General features: G+C 47.7%; 1 protein-coding gene across 1 annotated transcript in view; it reads right to left on the minus strand.

Moving 5' to 3' along the window:
* LOC309553701 (prostaglandin reductase 1-like) overlaps positions 1 to 20,172 on the minus strand; it is a 56,110-nt gene extending 35,938 nt beyond the window's left edge. Inside the window, exons 1-3 of the mRNA XM_082255074.1 lie at positions 20,087 to 20,172; positions 10,497 to 10,612; positions 9,668 to 9,713 (exon numbers count right to left, since the gene is read on the minus strand). Of these exons, the coding sequence (XP_082111200.1) occupies positions 9,668 to 9,713; positions 10,497 to 10,612; positions 20,087 to 20,091 (167 nt within the window). The 5' untranslated portion in view covers positions 20,092 to 20,172. The remainder of the gene's footprint in view (positions 1 to 9,667; positions 9,714 to 10,496; positions 10,613 to 20,086) is intronic.
* Between the last annotated feature and the right edge of the window lie 302 nt (positions 20,173 to 20,474).

The following is a 20,474-nucleotide window of genomic DNA, read 5'->3' on the forward strand; positions in this document are numbered from 1 at the left end:
TCAGAAGCTCCATACAGCGCGTCCAGTTTAAGTACAAGCTGGCACACACTGTTTGCAGCAGACTGAGAGGATGAGCTCACTGTGCTGTTGACTTCTTCTCAGAGACACTGAGCTCAGTGGACAGCTTGGAGACTTGGACCAATGGTAAAGGACAAATGGTCCAAGCTGTCCAATAAAAATGCTGCAGTGGAGGCTCTCCTCTCACTACAGTGTCATAGAAGGGGCATGCTCCCTTCCAGCTTAGCCCTCTTAGTCTTAACTACAAAGAAAAAACATGGGTTTATGGGTATAAGGTTTACCCATAATGCCATGTTTTTCTCACACAGTTCAGAGGGAGAATTTGCTGCTGCTGAAAAGGTACTTTATTTAATCAAGCAAAATAATTTATTATGTTTTATGCCATAAAATACTAATAATTTATAATTTTTACGTTTACTGTGAAATTACTGGTTTGAAGTTATTTGTCCTTTAAGCTACCTGCTTGAGTACAGTTTTTGAAAATATAGCAAATTATCTGAAAACAATATATAATAATGATTTGAATATTACTTACTTATGGTAATTTTTTTTTTTTTTTTTTTCAAGATTTTAAAGTTTATTGGTGTTATAAAAATATAAAGTTACAAACAGGCAAACAGCCACAGTAGACAATGAGGCCGTACAGTATTATGCAAAGAGAGAGATTGTAAAGTTACAAACAAACAATCAGCCATCTTTGGTAAAAGTAACTGTGTGAAACTGTGTAAAGCAAACATCATCAATAACCAAGGGGGACCAGGACAACTCCGCCCTGTGAAGCGCATCCATACGAACAGGAAGTGGAAGTAGAAAGGAAAGGAGTGGTGGAAGTGAAAGAAGAAGCACTAGACATCAAAGAGGAATGCGAGTCATCAGGAGAACCACGCAAACACGTCAGGCAAGTCCGAGTCATGACCCATGGCCTGGGTGGACAAAGACCCAGGGACGGGTGACAGGGGGGGTTGTCCGGGGGGGGGGGAATGACGACAAAGCCAGGAGGATGTGCAGAAAAGGGGGGGAGCCAGTTGTCCGGGCCCGCCCAGAGACAACACGGCTTCCAGCGGAGGACAAGGAGGGAAAGGGAGACGGGGAAGGGGGGCGGGGAGGGGAGGGGAGGGCCAAGAGGAGAGAGGAAGAGAGAGAAAAAAAAAAAAAAAGGAGGGGGGGGGAAGGAGACAATGAAAAGCAGAAAGAGCGAAGCACCCAAGAGGTCAGCGATAATGGTACCACAGGGTCATCACTGACAAAGTCGGGAGTATTCCGGCGTGGAAGTATAGTCAATCCAGCATGCCCATTTTTTGTAATGTTTGGAAGGAGCATCTCTTGCGACGGCTATGAGCTCCTCCATTTCCGCAACCTTGGAGAGGCGCTGGAACCACTGCTTGACGGTCGGCACTTGTGAGGTTTTCCAAAGTGCCGGGATGCACTGTCTGGCAGCGTTCACCATAAGAATCGCAAGTGATTTAGAGTAAGTTCTACTGGAGGTAGAGGAGTGGTGTAAAAGGTACTGGGCAGGAGTGAAGGCAATGTCCGCCGTGGTCACTCGCGTTACAATCCTATGGACTTCCTCCCAAAAAGCGGTGAGGCGAGGGCAGGTCCAGAAGATGTGGAGGAGCGAGCCAGGTTCAGCGTCACACCTCCAGCAAGTCTGCGAGGTGGAAGGGAAAAGCTTATGTAATCTCGTGGGGGTGTAGTACCAGCGGCTGACCAGCTTGTAACCGCTTTCCTGCGTGGTGACATTAAGTGAACACTTGTGATTGTTGGCATGGATAAGGTCCCAGTCTTCCGGGGTGAAAGTGACTCCCAGTTCCGCTTCCCAATCCTCGCAGCGCTTGAGCTTCCTCTGCTCAGGCTCATCTAACAAGAAAGAGTGGATGGTGGAAAGTAATCCGCGGACCGGGCCTTCCTGTTGGCAAAGGTGGTCGAACGGGGACAAGGTGGACAAGGAGGGGCAAATGCGAGAAAGAGATTTAAGGTACTGCTGGAGGAGCAAGTGTGACCAGGGAAGTATGGGGGGCATGCCAGACTTCGCAGAAATGGAGGAAACGGAAAGAGGGGCGTCGTTGTCCCAAAGATGATGGGCTCTCAGTTGGTCTGGAGCCCAGTTCGAGGCCAGGTAGGTACGGTGCAGGCCAGGAGGGAAGTCTGGATTCAAGCGCACAGGAGTCATGGGACCCGGAACTGCGGAGATAGAGCGAGACACGGAAACTGTCCGGAAGACTTTCAGAGTGGGACCAATAAGGGGATGGAGTTTAAGGGCAGGGGGGACATGTGCGTCCTTGAGCCACGGAGATGAGTAGAGATCCAGAGCGGTAAAGCCCTTCTCTATGGAAACCCAGTCCTTGTGGCTCTCATGTATGTTCCAATCTGTTATTCTAGTAAGGTGACAGGCAGCATAATAGTTGTACAGGTCAGGAAGGCCAATACCTCCTTTGGATTTTGGCCTCGTGAGAGTTTTATAGGAGATGCGTGGCTGTTTGTCCCCCCATAAGAAGACAGTGCTGATACGACGAAAGGTCTTGAAGAAGGAAGGGGGGAGTAGTATGGGGATCGTCTGGAGAACGTAGAGGAGGCGGGGCAGGACGTTCATCTTCAGGACAGCCGCCCTGCCGAACCAGGACAGCTGCAGTTTGGACCAGGAACGGAGATCCTTCGATATTCGTGCAATGAGTTGTGGGAAGTTACGATCAAAGAGGTTTTGGAGATCAGATGGAATTTCGATGCCTAGGTAAGTGATGGAGTCCGACTTCCACACGAATCGGAAATTCGCCTGACAGCGTTCGACCTCCGATCGGGGTAAGGTGACGTTGAGCGCGAAAGACTTGGAAAAATTGATCCGAAAGTTGGAGAGAGAAGCGTATTCGTCAAATAATTTAAGGAGCGCAGGCAGAGTCGTGATGGGGTCGGTGAGAAACAACAGTAGGTCGTCCGCATAGGCGGCAAGCTTATATGTACTGTCAGCGAAGCGAACCCCGTGGACCGTATCAGAGTGTCTAATCTTGTGAAGAAGGGGTTCCAAAGTCATGATAAAGATCAAGGGAGACAGGGGGCATCCCTGTCTAGTACCGTTGGAAATACGGAAGGCACCCGACAGGGTGTCGTTAACACGTACCCGTGCCTGTGGCGAAGTATACATAGCCTTGACATATCCAAGGAATCGGGGACCTAAGCCCCAGGCGGAAAGCGTCGCCGACATGAAATCCCACGACACCCTGTCGAATGCCTTCTCAGCGTCCAGGGAGAGCAGAAACCCCTTCTGGTTAGTGGTAGAGAGGACATGGTGTAGATTAAGTGCCTTGATGGTGTTATCACGGGCCTCACGGCCCGGGACAAAACCAACCTGATCCTTATGAATCCCTCCGGACAGGAGGGGGATTAGCCTGTTGGCCAGGATCTTTGCTTGACGTCCACATTGATGAGTGAAATCGGCCTGTAGCTGGCCGGGGAAGTCGGGTCTTTCCCTTCCTTCGGGATCACCACAATGTGGGCCTCAAGCATCCGCGAAGACAGGGGGTTTTCAGCCGAAACTGAGTTAAAGGCGGATAAGAATGGGGTGGCTAGGACTTCAGGGAAGGATTTATAGTATGCAACCGGTAGGCCATCAGGGCCGGGACTCTTGTTGGGTTGCATGTGTTTCAGCGCCAAGTCCCATTCCTGTTTGGAGATGGGGAGGTCCAGTGCAGTGCGAAAGTCGGACGAAGCTTGTTGAGGAACATTGGTCGCAAGAAAGTCGGAAATGGCCTGAGATCTGGAAGGGTGGGAGACGGGTTGAGAGCGGGCTGAATCAAGGTTGTAAAGAGTGCTGTAAAAGGCCTCGAATGTGGCCGCAATATCTCGGTTATTAGCCACCAAAGAGCCAGAAGGTGAGCGAAGAGAGTGGACCGTGGTCTTCGCCTTCTTCTGGCGAAGAGCTGTGGCCAGCAGTCGACCACTCTTATTGGCCTGTTCATAAAAAACCTTGTGGGACAGGAGGAAGTTCCGCCTGGTCCTTCTGTCCAGTTCCTCCGTAAATTGTTCACGGGCGGAGGTAAGGGCCGATAGGGTGTCCTGTGCAAGGGATTGCTTGTGGGCAAGTTCTAAGGTACGAACGCGCGAGAGCAGATCAGAGACAAGAGCCTCCCTTTGTTTCCTCAGTGCCGCCGAGAGCGCTATTAATTTTCCCCTGACCACACACTTGTGGGCTTCCCATTGAGTGAGGGTCGATGTGTCAGGAGTCGCATTGATAGAAAAGTATTCCGTCAAGGTTTCGCGTATTGAGGCCAAGTTAGCTTTATCCGTCAATAAGGCGGAGTTAAGACTCCAGACCCGATCCCTGGATAGGGTCACCGGGAAGGACAGAGTGAGAGAGACAGGGTGATGGTCCGAGAGTATTGACGGTTCTATAGAGGATTCAATAAGGGACGAGAGGGCCGACTGGGATAAGAATAAATAATCGATCCGTGAATATTTGGCGTGGAGCGGGGAGAAGTAAGTATAATCTCTCTCTCGTGCGTGAAGCGTCCGCCAGGAATCGTGGAGCTGGAGATCCCGGAGGCACAGCTTGATCTGCTTGAGAGCCCTGTAGGGCAGGCAGGAGGAACCTGAGGAGGTGTCGAGCAGTGGTTCCAGGGGAACATTAAAGTCGCCCCCAAGAATTAAGGTGCCTGTTTGAAAGGGTGCCAGTTCACCCAGTACTGATCTGAAAAACGAAACCTGAGACTTGTTAGGGCTATAGACGTTCGCAAGAGTGATCTGAACATGCTTAAGGGAACCTCTAAGAAACAGGTAGCGTCCTTGGGCATCTACCAGAGTATCAGAAATGGAGATAGGGGTCGATTTAGCGATCAGAATGGAGACTCCTTTAGATTTAGAAGTGTCCGACGGAGCGTGAAATGCTTGGGTAAAGTACTTGTTCGTGCACCGCGGGAGGGCATCCGAGCGAAAGTGCGTCTCCTGTAAGAACACCACGTCCGCCCTGAGTCGGTGCATGTGCCCAAGCAGTTTAGAGCGTTTCTGGGGCGTGTGTAAGCCACGGACGTTTAAGGAGACTACTTTAAGACGGAGGTCACTCGGCTGTGGTGCGGAAGCGGCCATCTAGGCACACTCCTAGAAGGAAAAGAGAAGAGAGAGAGAAAAAAAAAAACAGGCGGGGGGGAACACACAAACAGGAGGGGAGGAAGAGGTAAGGGCGGGGGTTGGTAAAAGGCCTAAGGTACCGTGAGAACCAACAGACCTGCTGAGGAACTCAAAACGGGTGGGGGAGTCTGGAAGTCGGTAAAAGTCGGACGACCGTCAGGGGACGGCGACCGTTGGCGGGCGTGGAAGGAGGCAACCAATACGGTGGCCAGAACTCCAAGGACCTGCAGGAGTCACTAGTAGCTATTAAAGGAGCCCGATGTGCGAGAGAGCATGGGAGAGTCAGTGCAGGGGTCAAAAATAGGCAAGATCCGTAGCAGGTCAGCGAGGGAGTGTCAGGGGCACAGACGTAAAGAGGAAGCCGGAGGTAGGGACGTAAGTCAGAGAGGCGGGAGGTGAATGCGACAATGGCAAGAGAGTGGAATTCCGTGGGCGAGCCATGAGCGGCATGAGAGGTGGCAGGTAGGTCAGCAGCTCTATGGTCGTGCAGGGGCAAGACATCTGGGGGCAGTCAGGGTTGAGACAGGCAGGCACACAGATAAAAGGGAGGAAGAGAGATCAGGAAAGAAAGCCATGCAAGAGAGGGATAAGCTCATAAAAGATGCGCAATCAGGTGAGGTACAACCAGATCGATCAATACAGGCATTAACAAGGAATTGTAAGAGTCAACGTTCAACATAGCACAGGGAAACATGCTAACTAAAAGTGTGCTGGGTCTAATGCATCAAAGGAACAGCAATGCAATAAAACAACAGTGACACTCTCCTGTAGGCATAGATCATATATCACATAGCCCCTGTCCCGGTGTAATGTGCACAGGCGGGGCAGTAGCCACCGCCATTACCATCCTCGGCACCAGGGACCCGCCGCCGGCTCGCACCCCAGCACACCCTAGCGGGTGTGAACCACCAGGAACGCTGGCAAGGATTCTGTAGCCAGGGGCGCGAGCCGCCAGCGGGACCCGGCGCCCACGGTCAGTTCAAGTGGGAAACAGCACAAGGGGTATAGGCAACCACTGACCACCCCACCCCCCCCCCCAGAGGCGGAAACAAGCGCCAGGGGGGAGGCAAGGCAGAGCAGTGTTGTCCCGCGGGCAGCATAGAGGCAGCAGTAGCGGCCCAATCAACCAAGAGAAAGAGAAGCCCCATAAGAAAAGCAGAGGCTCCACTCCCTGCGGCATAGCCGGGGTACTATCATCTAGGTAGAACAACAGGGTCAGAGCACAGGCTGTCCACATGTGCAGGCATGGAGAATCTGAGGAAAGGTAGGGGGGGGAGGAGGGATAAGCAACGGGAGAGAGAGTGTGGGGAGGGGAGGGGAGGGAAGGAGAGGGCGGGAAGAAGGGAAAGAGGGAGGGAAGAAGGGAGGGAAGGAGGGGGAGGGAGGGAAGGAGGGGGAGGAATGGAGAGCGGGACGGGCTGAAGGGGAAAGGGGGGGGGGGAAACCTCAGGGGGCGATGAAGTGTAATGCAAGGAAAACACATAAATCTGAATACAGTCCTCGGCATAGTAGTAAGCAAAGCACCAACTAGGTAAACCAAGTCCATGTCTGTAAACCTGTGGAGAAAGCCTTTGTTAGCCATATAAAAGACCGGGGGAAAGGGATACCAGGGGGAAGCAACCTAGAGGTGCGGGGGCTGAAGTCCGGGCTAAAGGAGAACATAGGCAAACAGTCTCGTATCCTTAAAAGGGGAAGCCCGGGAAACCAGTGAAGGCAAGGGAGATGGGAGGGGGGGAGAATGCCGGCAAGATGAGGGGGTAATCCAGAATACATACCGGTAGGGGTCACAAAGAGCGTAAGTCAGCAGTGCATGGGGAGAAGGGGCTACATAGCTGAGTAATCCAAAGCCGAAGGCATGAGAAAGGCAACTCACGGTTCACAGGAGGTCAAGACACCAGATGAATGGCGCCCGCGGGACCATGCGCAGAAGGCAACTGCTGAGAGGCAGCAGGCAGACCGATGGAGTAGGAAAAATCCGGGACCGCGGGCACATCACAGAGGTAAGTAAGGCGTAGCAGCAATCCATCAGTGGAGAGAGTCAGATCCAGCAGACATCCGAAGAGCAGTAAAAGGTCCCTGTGCTGTCCAGCAGGAGGAGCGGTGAGTTCCGGCATCTAGTGGTCGTGACGTGCCCTCCGGTGAACCGGAGATGCCGAAGGGCTTCCGTTGCGAGGAACATCCCTACCGTAGCCCGGAGGTGAAGAAGGCGGGTGGGAGCGTCGGCGACTCAACACAAAGTTGTCAGCCATCTGGATGCCATCCATAGAGATTGCCCGATGCAGCGGAGAGCAGCGGAATTCACTGTACCAGTCGGGTACATTAACTTGGGGTATGCCCAGCGTGGCACAGAAGTGCTCGAGGTCTTCAGGAACTCGCAGTAGAGCGGTGCGACCCTGCGACGTGGCTGACAGGCCGAAGGGGAATTTCCAGCGATAAACGATCGCCCTGGATCTGAGTTCTTCCAGCAGCGGGCGAAGCTCCCTCCTCCTCTGCAGGGTTATGGCAGAGAGGTCCTGGAACAGCTTGATAACGTCCTAGCCCTAGGATAACGTCCTAGCCCTGGAACGTGAGGTGCTGCCGCATCCTGGCATTCCGCAAAACATCCTCCTTGAGCTGGAAGTTGGCCAGGCAGCACACCACGTCCCTCGGGGGATCATTCTCCCTGCCACGGGGCCTCAGGGCTCTGTGAATTCGTTCGAATGCCACGGGCGCCTCAGGGGGTCTGCCAAGAAGATCCTTACAAATGGAGGAGACGGCCTGAGGTAAATTCTGATGTTCAATACTCTCGGGGACCCCTCGCACCCTCAGGTTCCTCCGGCGGCCCCGATTGTCCAGGTCTTCGACATGCCGGTTAAGGTCCCTTAGGAGCACAGCGTGCGACTCAGTCACTTGGTGGACATGACCCAGGGAGGTGTCATGGCGGGCAGTGATTTGTTCAACTTCCTCCACTCTTGCCGACATGGCCTGGAAATCACTGCGCAGTTCAGCTATGGCCGCCGCCATAGCAGCCTTAATGTCAGCCGCAACAAGTTGTAAATCCGCCATGGAGAGGGTCGGAGGAGTCAGCGGTGGCCTCGGGGGATCGTGAAGAGGCATAGGCAGGGAGGCACCCAGCTCCACAGATTGCCTGTTCGGCGAGCGGGAACGTGAGCGGGCGGGCTGAGAGGCTGAGGGGGATGGAGAAGGCCGCTGTGTCCGGAAGATCTCCGGGATATTGCGGCTGGGCTGTGACTCCATTTCCCTCGGGGTGCCCACCCGAGTGGCAGAAGAGCTCCTAGCCTTGCTTCCCATGTCTCTGAATGTGACAGACGCGGGGAAAGGGCTCAGAAAAAGGCAATGGCAGACTCCACAGCGCAGGAGCTCAGATTCAAGCGGCCATATTGGATCGGGTCCAAGCCACGCCCCCATGGTAATTAACCACTTGCCACCCAGACCAATTCTAACTTTTCTGGTTTTGCCAATTCTGACACTTCTCTCCTACATGTAAAAATCAACATTTTTTTTCTAGAAAATTACTCAGAATCCCCAAATATTATATACAATTTCTTTGGTTGGACTGTTTCACTGTTTTTCCATTTGTTTTAAATTCTCCTGCATTTCACCTTTTAGTAAATAACCCTGAACCCTTTATTGTTTACTTGTTTATTACTGAATATTACTGTTATATTTCTGGCTTCAGAAAAGAGACATTATATTTTTACTACAACCTTTATTGTCATCTTTGCTAGTAATATTGTTTCCAGCATCAACAAAAAGGGTGACGGAAAAACATCTTAAAGGGATGCTTACAATAATTTGTTTTATTTATGTAAAACCTTTATCCTAAAAGGAAAAACGTTTGCTGTAACAGCTTATAAAATGTTAGCTGGAGTTTGGCTTCAATTTATTAGTGTGTTCAAATGTGCTGGTACACCTAACACTTCCTCCCCCCATAATGACAATGTTGCTTTCCAGAGGTGCCCCCTGTGCTCCTTCATCCAGATTGGGGGCACTCTAATACAGGAAGTGTGTTACTGGTCAGATCCCCAGGTGAAAACAGAGGGGGAGAAAAAATAAAGAGAGAAAATGAACCGTCCGAGATTGGAACCATGTATGGGCAGGCTGAATGTACCAAGTTGATCGATTGGTCAACTTGGGTACCACCAGCCTGCCGGATTGTACAGATTTTAGCAGTAATCACTGTCTTCTCCCAGCAGGGGCAGCTTCCCTTGCCCCCCCCCCCTCCCCCTCTGCCCGCCTAGAGAAGGCAATGGCCTGCCTAACATTTATTTTTCCTGCTGCCCATTAAACATAGATGTTATCTGCAATTTTCCTCTGTATGAATCTTGGAAGATTATCCAGTGAAGTTGAGCTCTGACAATAAATAGACAATAAAAAGCATAGTAAGCAGTAAAAATCAATGGAAGAACTTTACAACCACCTATTACCAGCCTGCTGTCATTTGAAAACATAATGAGACTTTTGGGTAGAGTTTATCAAGTGGCTGATAACTGAACCCTTTGTTAATATACTTAATCACTTAATAATTCCGTACCTCATGTATGGGTCCACACTAAAACACTCAGCTTCCAACAACACCTCTGTAGAGTAAAAATACATTGAATTAGTTGACAGCATACAACACTGACAAAAACAGTATAATATGGCATAAAAACAAACCACAGAAAGTGTGCACTTTCATCACTTAACAACTGTGTGCTGCATAAAATGCTTTACAGAATAATAGTTGTAGATTGATATTCAAATATTTGTGCATTGGAGATGAACTTCCACTGGAGTTATACATCTAAAGCTGGATACACACTATACAACTTTTGTTGTCAGATTTACATTAGATTTACCTTTTCTATGTAGTGCAAGGGCCTGCCTGATTGCATACAAATTGAAAGTGTTTAGGTTTGACCTCATATTATATGGTTTTGGTAAGTCTGAAGGAAAAATTCTAAAGAAAATTGTATAGTGTGTATGGCCCATAAAGCTGGTACACATTATACAATTTTCTTGTTCAACTTTCCTTTAGATTTACCAAAACCATATAATATGAGGTCAGACCTAAACACTTTAAAATTGCATGCAATCAGGCAGGCCCTTGCAATACGTAGTTGAAGATAAATCTAGCAAAAAAAAAATAATGTATAACATGTAGCCAGCTTAACAGTAGTCATAACATTCCTATGAGTATATATTAACACGGTATAATATAATGTAACAAATGCAGTGGCACATAGGAACCAATGAGATTGCATCCATTATCACCCCCAAAAGTGGCGTTTTCAACTTGCTTGGTCTTTTTAAATAAGCCTGACAGATATAAAGTATATGGAATAACCCTGTAGTACACTAAGGAAGACAAACACACCTACCTCCATGTTTTAACTTTTGCAACTGATTTTCCACTAATTTGAAGTCAGACAGTTTGGGCGCCCCCTCGAAGTGCTTCACCAGGGTCCATGATCGAGAAAGCACCATTTTGTGGAGACTGCAAGATAGCAAAACCAGGTAAGATCACAGTCAACTGCACAACTTCCACACTTTCTTAGTGAGGAGGTGGTTCCGTTCTGCATAGCTTTATTGGCTGCCCTTTTCACCACACCAAGATACCCTGCCAAAAAATGATATTCTTGTTTGTATTTTCATTGAGCTGCTCTATTCTGTTATATTCTTGCCAAATATTTGTCTTATATACATAATGACTCAAACAACTGTAAACCTGCATTTCACAAAGCATGACTTAGCAAATAAAATACAATGGACTGTTTTTGGTATTTAATTGTTCTTGCCATGGCTTGCAAAATAAAGAAAACCTCCACCGGAAAATCTGTTTATTGATGTACACATATCAGTAATTATACTGTATTTTCTGGCGTATAAGACTACTTTTGAACCTCAAAAAAATCCCCCAAAAATGGGGGGTCGTCTTATACGCCGAGTATAATATCTCCAAGGTAACCTAAGTATAAGTATTACCGGTAGATGAAAATTAGGGGGGGTCGTCTTATACGCCCAGTCGTCTTATACGCCGGAAAATACGGTAATTTAATTATACTATCCAATGGGTAATTAATACAGATTCAAGTTATATTATGAAAGTATTTCAAATCCATTGCTAGGACTTTTCAATTTCCCTTCATTCTTGTCAGTTCCTAATTTAGAAAGTAATTTCCGGTGTTGGGTCAACAACACTCTCCAGCTGCCATTCAACTTGAGAATGCCTCGGCAGTGAAAGCACCTGGCAGCTTTCCCCTTTTAGTTCATTGCATTTATCATTACACTGTTGTACAGGATTCTTCTCTCATCTCTGCCTTTACATCAGCCCCTCAGATTGTTCCTGATCACCCCATGCAAAGAAAGGGACACTAAACAGGAAATATGTGTGGTCAAAAGACCACACATAAAGCACTACAAAAAGGTTTTTATAGAGTAAATTTATAAAAGTGACAGAACAGCCTTATGGACCATACACACTATAAGATTTTCTGAAGACTTTTTCCTTTAGATTTACCAAAACCATATAATATGAGGTCAAACCTAAACACTTTCAATTTGTATGCAATCTGGCAGGCCCTTGCACTACATAGAAAAGGTAAATCTGAAGGAAAATGTCTTCAGAAAATCTTATAGTGTGTATGGCCCTTTAGAAGTGAGAGAACAGCCTTAAAAGTGCCATGGAGCAATTGGTTTTAGTTTGCCTTTCCATCCATGTTAACTCTACTGTGCAATAGGGAGTTAAATTGAAACTATAGGCAAAAATCAACCTTAATCATTTGTTTGTGCTTCTGGAGAGCACATCTGGCAATATCTGTCTGTCAGCATGTAGCACCCTCCTAGGTAGGTGCTAGGCAAATCCATAGAGTGGCTCTTTCTGCTTATCATTGGTTAGGAAACCTAACCAATAGCACACCAGTGTTTATGACTGTCCCAGTGGGCGGGCATTGCTGCAATTCATCCTGGAATTGGGAATAAATCCGGAGGGGGGAAGTGACAGGGTGTCTTTTGGTGGGAGAAAAGTCCCAGGAGGAGGTGGACGGCTGTCTCTTCTCCTGCAGAGTGAGGAAGGTGGTCCAGGCGGTCAGCCTAGGGACCAGGAGTGGAGCTGGGCAGCAGAGGATCCAGTGTGCTGACCCGTGGAGCTGTTGGGCAGAGGACTTTGGGAAAAACAGTATTGTGAGTACTGAGGCATCTGCCTAAGGGACTGCCTAAGAGAGGGGACCACTCCAGAGAAGTCAGGGGATCAAGGAGCCAGCTCACTCAGAGTGTTACAGTAAAGGCGGTGCCAAGTAGTTAACCCCTGAAGACAGAGATAAAGAGGGTGCCAGGAAGGGCCCTGAAGTTGTTCAGCAGTACAGTCTACTTCAGAGTACAGCTTACCTCAGGATAGAGTTTACCTCAGGAAGCTTAAGTAAAACCTTTCACAGCCAAGGGCAAAGTGAAGCAGCGGCCTAGCCGTGACTAGCTCAATTTTAGCGTTACTCAGCTCAGTGTTACTCTGCGTTAGCCAGCGTTAACCAGCATTTCTTCAAGTCATCCCTGCCTATTGTGCATAGTTTTATTTGGTTGGAGTATCCCACTCATCCCTTCTCCTATCCAAGTTCCAAATAAAACATAAAAACCAAAAGATACTGGACTGATTCTTGTCTGAGGTAAAACACTTGGGAAAATGCCAGAATGTTCTGTTGTTGCTAATGGTAACCCGGGGGAACCCATAACCAGCAGCTTCCTTGGGAGTAGCGCTACATTTAGGGGCTCATCCAGGATGTCGCCCTGGGTTAATGGCCCAGTTGCTAATGGCAACAGCCGAAGAAAATTTTAAAAATCTTAATTTTTTTCTCCGGGACTTTGTTCTAATGATCAATCCAAGTGTGAGGCCTGCTCTACAGGAGATAGGGAGAGTGGGATGAAGATAGAAATGCACCTTGAAGGTTGCCTGTGGCAAACGCAGAGATTTCAGTCAGAACTGCAATATATGTTCACCGATGGCGGGAGTCTTCCACTTAAGCTATAACATGTATGCCTCTGTGAAGTACTGGGAGGCGGAAGAAAAGCCTCTGTTCGTGAAAAAGGACTGTATCTGCTTAACAGGAAAAAGTGCCAGTGTGAATGGAGAAAATGGCGGCCAGGGGCACATGGATCGGTGTGTGTCGGGGGCCGCGTGTGGGTCAAGACTACATGGAATGATGTTGACCGTGCATATGATAGCGGAACAATTATTCCGTATAGTGACAGTGTCAGGACTGTGACGATAGCTGTCGGCCATGCCAGGAAGGGCAGTGGAGCTTTCTTCGGAGACAGTATGGCGATGGGCCTTGCTTGTACAGGTGCTGGGAAGAGGACTGTTGACCGTGCATATGACAGCGGGACAATTCTCTGGACTGGCAAAGAGGGACAGCTGGCTCAAGGTGAGGGAGACGCAGCTGGGGCCCTGGTACGAGCAAGAAGAGTGGATGCATGTCTGGCTAGGGGCTTGGTCCACTTTGCAGTAACTTCCATGTCGGCTAAGATGAGAGAGAGCGGCATTGGAGGGGTTACTGCACCGCGCGGGAAAGCGCGCGCTGAACAGTTCTGCCTAGGAGGTGGAGCCACCGCCAAACAAGGAATGTGGGTGGAGACGTTGTTCGCGCCCAGCCAATCAGGAGTGACATGGAAAGTCCATACGTTACTTCCTCCTTCGGGTGTGGCTGAGAGGGAGACACGTGTGAGGAGAGGCAACATGGAGAGTATCGGAGAGAGAAAGAGCGCACCAGTGAAAGTTTCACCTGCTGGCGAAGAACCTGCTGGGCAGACCCGGGAGCAGACCAGAGACCCCAAGGCAACTGTCCTGTGGGATACAGGAGTGCAGATGGTGCCCAATGGAGGACTGGCACTGTGCACCGGAGGAGGTGTGGAGCACTTAGGCCTGGTATCTCCTCTGTGTGTGAGTGTGACCATGCGGGTGCGGGTGTGGAGCCAGTGTGGGCACCGCGGCTATCTGCTGCTGTGGGCGGAGAAGAGTGAGGGTCGGCCCAGACAGCTGTGTGTGAGGAGTCACTTGGGTCATGTCAATTCTGGAGTCCGGACCTCTCCGCGGAGGTGGGAGAGGAGTCGTCAGGGTGCTGATGCAGCTGGAGGCCATGCAACCTGGCAGTGGTTCAGCCTGTGTAGCAAGAGAAACCCAATTGCCAGAAAAGGGGTGCATGCAAGTAGTGCAGGCCGGGAAGTGGCCACTTGATGCGCCAAAGGCCACCGCAGCAGGGACAAGGTCTGCTACCATCCCCATTAAGGAGAAAAGATGGCCGGCGGCAGTCGGGGCTTCTTCAGCAAGCGTGAGTAGTGAGGAGGAGGCCAGGGCCATCAATGTGGGGTCTCCGAGCTTCCAAAACCGATTACTGCTGGCGGGTACTTCTGTCGGGTACTTCTGGCAGTTATTGCTGGCTGATAATGCTGGTGGTTACTGCTGGCGGGTACTGCTGGTGGGTAATGTTGGTGGTTACTGCTGGCGGGCAATGCTGGTAGGTACTGCTGGCGGGTAATGCTGGTGGGTACTGCTGGCACTGCTGGCAGGTAATATTGGTCCAATATTAAGTATATCTGAGTTGCAGTGGTTCACATTAGTGGCGTTGGTTGAGCGCAAGCATTTATATACTGTTTATTTTTGAGAACATGCTTAGCCCCTACCAAAAGCATATCAGTCTCCATAAATACACACTTTGATAGGTGAGCTCAGGGCTGGAATGGAGGTAGAGCCGCTGCTTTCTGTATGGCTCCCGTCACAGATGGTGTGCATTTCATATCACTCCGCCTGTGACATAGCCAGGACTATACAGGAAGCAGCGGCTCTGTCACTGACTGCAGACATCCTAAGTCTCCCGCAACAGCCGAGAAATCACACGGCACTTGCGGGTGTCCGTGAGCCTCTGGCCAAAGGCGGGAGACTCCCGCAAGTCGTGGGAGACTTGGGATGTCTGTCCCCCATGTAAACAAGGCCTACATGGATTCACAGATGTTATCTATATCTGTTTGGAGTTTAGCATTGGCCCCCGTTCACATTAAATCTGACTTCACTTGAAATCGCAGAATTTCAAAGCTGCATGTCAATACGACTTAAGGTGCGACTTGCCTAACATTGGTGCAATTTCATGCACAGATGTCTATGCAAATCGCTCCTGAAATTGGAAAAATAGTGCTGCAACTTATTTTTCAAATCGGTGCAGCACGGCAGAGTCGCACTGATTTGAACAGTTTCATTGCCGACAATAGCGTGGGACTTGTCATGCGATTTAGATCTGTCAAATCACCTGATAAGTCACACCGGTGTAAATGGGGGCTTAAAGCGGTGTTTAACCCAAAAAACATATTGCAGTTTACCAATTCTTAGATGTGGTGGCTGCATTAGTTCACTTTTTTAGGCTTTTTCCCCTTTATTTCACCTGGTGATCCAGCCAGTAACACACCTCCTGACTTACAGTGTCTCCACTATTGATTGAGGAGGAATGGAGCCATGTTTGGACAGCAGCATTGTCAATCTGGTGAGAGGGTAGTGTTAGGCTGGATACACACTACACGACTTTTGTTGTTAGAGTTTCTTTACATTTACCTTCAACTATGTAGTGTAATGCCCCATACACACGTACCGATGGTCGGCTTACAAATGTTCCTCTTTTCTCCCCGGGATGTCGGTGTCTGCTGAAAAGTGCAAAGACAGCACAAGGACAGCACAAGAATTTTGTCCGCCGACTGCAGAAGTGATGTCATGTAATGGTTAACTTTCCCTGTGTTTTCTATTTTCTGAGCATGCCCAGTCTTGCAAATCTGCGGTCTGTCGGCCGAATTGTGTACTGACAGGCGAACAATCGTCCGTTCTGGTGTCGGCATACAAATATTTTCATGTTTGCACGAAAGACTTTTGTCCGCGGATTGTGCGCAGACATCTGTCGGAGGCACCATACTAACACGCGTACAATCGGCAGATCCTTCGTCCACCGACGTTTGTATGCCGACGATCGGTACGTGTGTACGGGCCTTAAGGGCCTGCCTGATTGCATACAAATTGAAAGTGTTTAGGTTTGACCTCATATTATATGGTTTTGGTAAATCTAAAGAAAAAAATCTAAAGAAAATTGTATAGTGTGTATCCAGCTTTAGACTAGCAGATATAGATGGACTTGGCTAACAAACTGAAGCTGAACTCCAGCTAACACTTTATATGCATGTAGCACGACCCGCATGGGGGCTGCTTGGTAATAGCCCCTCCTCTGCACTCCCTAGACCCTAAGACATCTCTGACCCGCTGGGCACTACAGGTTCAGACATATTGGAATAGTAATACTCTTGACACTTATATACCAGTGTAACTGTTTACTGGATTAATTTAAAGGCAACAGATACAGACTCAACATAACAAATATGCAATCAGGAATTAGGGAGAGTTTGATCTCCCAAGTCCCAATAATGGATGTGGGACTTAAGACACAAACTCCAACTTAAATCAGATAATTAACAATATATATTGTATTATATATATGTAGTAAGTGAGAGCGACTATGATGAAATAATATATTATTCACTATTAAGCAACTTGAACTTAATATACTCAGCAATAACTGTTCTGTCATCTAGGTCAAAAAGATTAAATCTAAACTACTGGCATTAAAAAATCTAAAATCTGGGGGCCCCCTTTAAGGATTAATGAATGGAGTCACTACCCTAGCAAGGCCTTGCGGTTCTTCGCCGGCAGTTGGAGCTCTAATCACTTAGTAAAGTTGTTCTGTCTCAGCATCGATTGTACCTGTGACCCTCTTGTAGATACCCAGTCTGTAAGTGTGTGCAGCAGGTTGAATGATGGCTTTAACAGATAGTTTACTCAATGAATAAAGACTCCAGAGGTGTTCTCCAATGCTTCTTTATGCTTCAAGTTAGCAAAGGCATAAACATAGAGGCTTTTCCATAGGTAAATTTACAATGAAGTTACACAGCTTCCTCGCTCTGCAGTCTCCTCATAACAACTAAACAAAATGGCAGTTACAGCAGAAAAATGGAGGATGGGAGAAACCATCTAGCCAGAAACAGCAGGGGTGCAAGGAAGATACCAATAACATAGCATAACATAACATGTAATAACAACTGCTAGACAGTTAAAGCTGCGTGGCAGCACAAAAGTGATTTTGTAATCCACAACAGGGGTACAGGTGATATCCAGATCCTAGTGTAAATGTATGCTGTATGCAGATATAGATATACTTGTGATTTTAATGAAAAACATTGGGATAGAAAAAGGCGGGGCTTTGCGGGCCAGTGGGAGTAGAAGGATCAGAACCAAAACCAATTGTAAAATCAAAAAAACATTTTATTGTAGCAAGTAAAAAGCAAGCATGGGTAACCTTAACCTTAACAGGGGTAAGGGCCTATTTTACACGGCATTTTTTTTTTTTGTTTACATACTTGTGATTTTCAACAGATCACCTGGCACTTTACTGTAGCGACAGTGTCCAGCAGAGATCGTCACAGCCCTTTACAGGATTCTCTCTCTCTCTCTGATGCTGCGTCATAGGCAACTTCAGCACTCTCAGTGTGTAGGCCTCTCTCTATCTCCGCACCGCTCTCTGTCCTTTCAATCCCCCACACTGGACCGGTCACCTCACCGTGACTTCCGCTGTCCTCTCTCCGCAAGCTAGGCCTCGTCCTCCGGCCTCTCTCCTGATCAGTCCGCTCAGCTGCTCTCCTCCGTACACCCACACTCCATGAGTCCCTTGAAGCAAGAGAGCATGTATCTGACCCCGCCCCCAATTTATCTCTCCTCCCATGATCCTCCGCGGATCTCTCAAGGCTCTCTGGGAGTGTGGTCCAGTCAATCCATCAATGCATGGTCTCCGCCTTCTTTCAAACGTAATCCCCCATAATCCAGTTCACCACTCCCTGGTAGAGACCCATCTTCTTTTCCACAGTTCTTAAAGGAGCAATTGATCCAGGCTTAAATCGCAAGTCAACACTATAACGCCATATTTCAACCTGGCTACATGCAGTTACAGTAACAGTTTTTCCTTTTGGGATAAAGGTTTTACATATATGGTTAAAAGCTGATCATTGTAAGCACCCCTGTCAGTGGTAAATGGTTTGTTTCAACCTGTAGGCAGGTGCAGCCTACTTTTTCCACTGTAGGTGACGCTCTTCGCAGCAGCACTGTAGTTGGAGGGGAAGTTAAAGAGGAGTTCCACCCATTTTTAATACGTTGGATTACATAGATCTATGTAATCCCCTTTAAAACGACTTTTACCAATGGAAACTTTTTTTTTTTTTTTGCTAGTAAATACCTTATTTTCTAGTTTATTCCACCTCTCCTCACTTCCGGGTGCGATCGGCGATGACGTCATTCAGCGATTCGCAGTGTGTGCTGGGATGTATTCCATGCCAGAAATCTTGCAGTATTACCCAGGAGCTGAGCTGAACTGTGTGTATTCAGGCCGTGACCTGCCCCGCCTCCGCCCCGCCTCCTCTCAGTGAGTTTTACTGTATGCATTGTATTCAGGGCATTCTCTGCCCCGCCTCCGCCCCCTCTCAGTGAGCGAGGACTGAAAGCATTATATCCTCACTGAGCAGCACGTCCTGAATACAATGCATACAGTACAACTCACTGAGAGGAGGCGGGGTAATACTGCGAGATTTCTGGCATGGAATACATCCCAGCACACACTGCGAATCGCCGAATGACGTCATCGCCGATTGGACCCGGAAGTGAGGAGAGGTGGAATAAACTAGAAAATAAGTAATTTACTAGCAAAAAAAAAAAAAGTTTCCATTGGTAAAAGTCGTTTTAAAGGGGATTACATACATCTAAAGTTACGAAAATGGGTGGAACTCCACTTTAAGAGGAACGTAGTTTTTCTATGGTTTCCTGGGTCACTGGGAAAGCACCCATGTGATGCTGACAGACATCTTGGATCATACAGAGCCTATTTAAGGCCCTGGCTCTCAGGTTTGGCACGCATTTGCAAGTTGGTAGAGTATGGACAGGTACCCTGCCTGTTAGGGACAGCACTAGCGGCAGGAAAAGGTTCCTGATGAGGAGGGAAAGCATAGGGCTCGCAACCCCTCTGGACACCTGCCTGTTGGACAAAAGATGGCCAGGCCAAATTGTTCTCCTTGTTACAGATGCTGACAGTCAGTTGCAGTCTGCTCTCTACACACTGTTAGAACTGTATGTGTTCCCAGTTAGGCTGCCTTCCTGCTGGGTTGTTTGTGAACTGTCTTTGCAATATTTCAATACAGGTTCTTTCACTACACTGGAACTAAAGTTGGATACACACTATACAACTTTTGTTGTCAGATTTCCCTTAGATTTACCTTTTCTAGGGGCCTGCCTGATTGCATACAAATTGAAAGTGTTTAGGTTTGACCTCATATTATATGGTTTTGGTAAATCTAAAGAAAAAATCTAAAGACAATTGTATAGTGTGTATGGCCCATTAGTGTGTTATCCTGCTGCACTTTGCTGCATCCCACCTACAAACCCTCTAACTGCTACTTTTCTGTACAGCTTGGTCTGTTAAAAGTTGGTAAATAACAGAATTACTGGCCAGATCACCAGGTGAGAATAAAGGAAAAATGCCTAAAAAAGTAAATGAATTTGACCATCACATCTGGTAAGCTGCAATTTAAAACATTTATGTTTTAGGGTTTAATAGCGCTTTAAGTATACTTTGTAGTTGTTGCATGTATGGCGATTTGCCTCTTGCGAAACAAATTTTACCGTTAACATTGCGTAGCATTGTGATACACCGTGTGGCAGCATAAGTCGAGTTTCCATTAAGATTAACCTGTGCAAAAATAGGACACAGAATGTGTCCTTAGATGACCCACAGTATCAAATCTTTTAACAATAACTAAAGACACCGATTCCCAGTTACAGATAACTGATATACAACAAGTTGCAAAAAAATGAACAAAAAAATATTTTGTGAAGAAACATAATCGTCTATTTTACCTCATTGTCCTATGATGAAAGTTATCCCAGTTTCAGGAAGTTTCTAAATGCGTCTGGCAAGCGTGTGTATTTATACAGGCTCCTCCCTCCTGTAAGTGGCAGTATTTGTTAAAGGGGAAATTTCAGCTAACAGCTAAATTATGCTTTGTACATGCTTTGAAGGAGGTTAAGAATAAGATCTAAAATATTTAAAAAAGGGTAAAAAAAAAAAATAGTAAAAAACAAATTTGGAGATGGAGAGTTTTTGCAAAGGTTTAGGTTAACTGATGTGGTACACAGAATATTTATATCTCAGTGTATCACCATGTACACTATAATGTCAAAAGTATTGGGACACCTGCCTTTACGCGCACATGAACTTTAACGGCATCCCAGTCTTAAGCTGGAT

Source organism: Pelophylax lessonae, assembly GCF_965119305.1.
Source record: "Pelophylax lessonae genome assembly, chromosome: 1".
Taxonomy (NCBI): domain Eukaryota; kingdom Metazoa; phylum Chordata; class Amphibia; order Anura; family Ranidae; genus Pelophylax; species Pelophylax lessonae.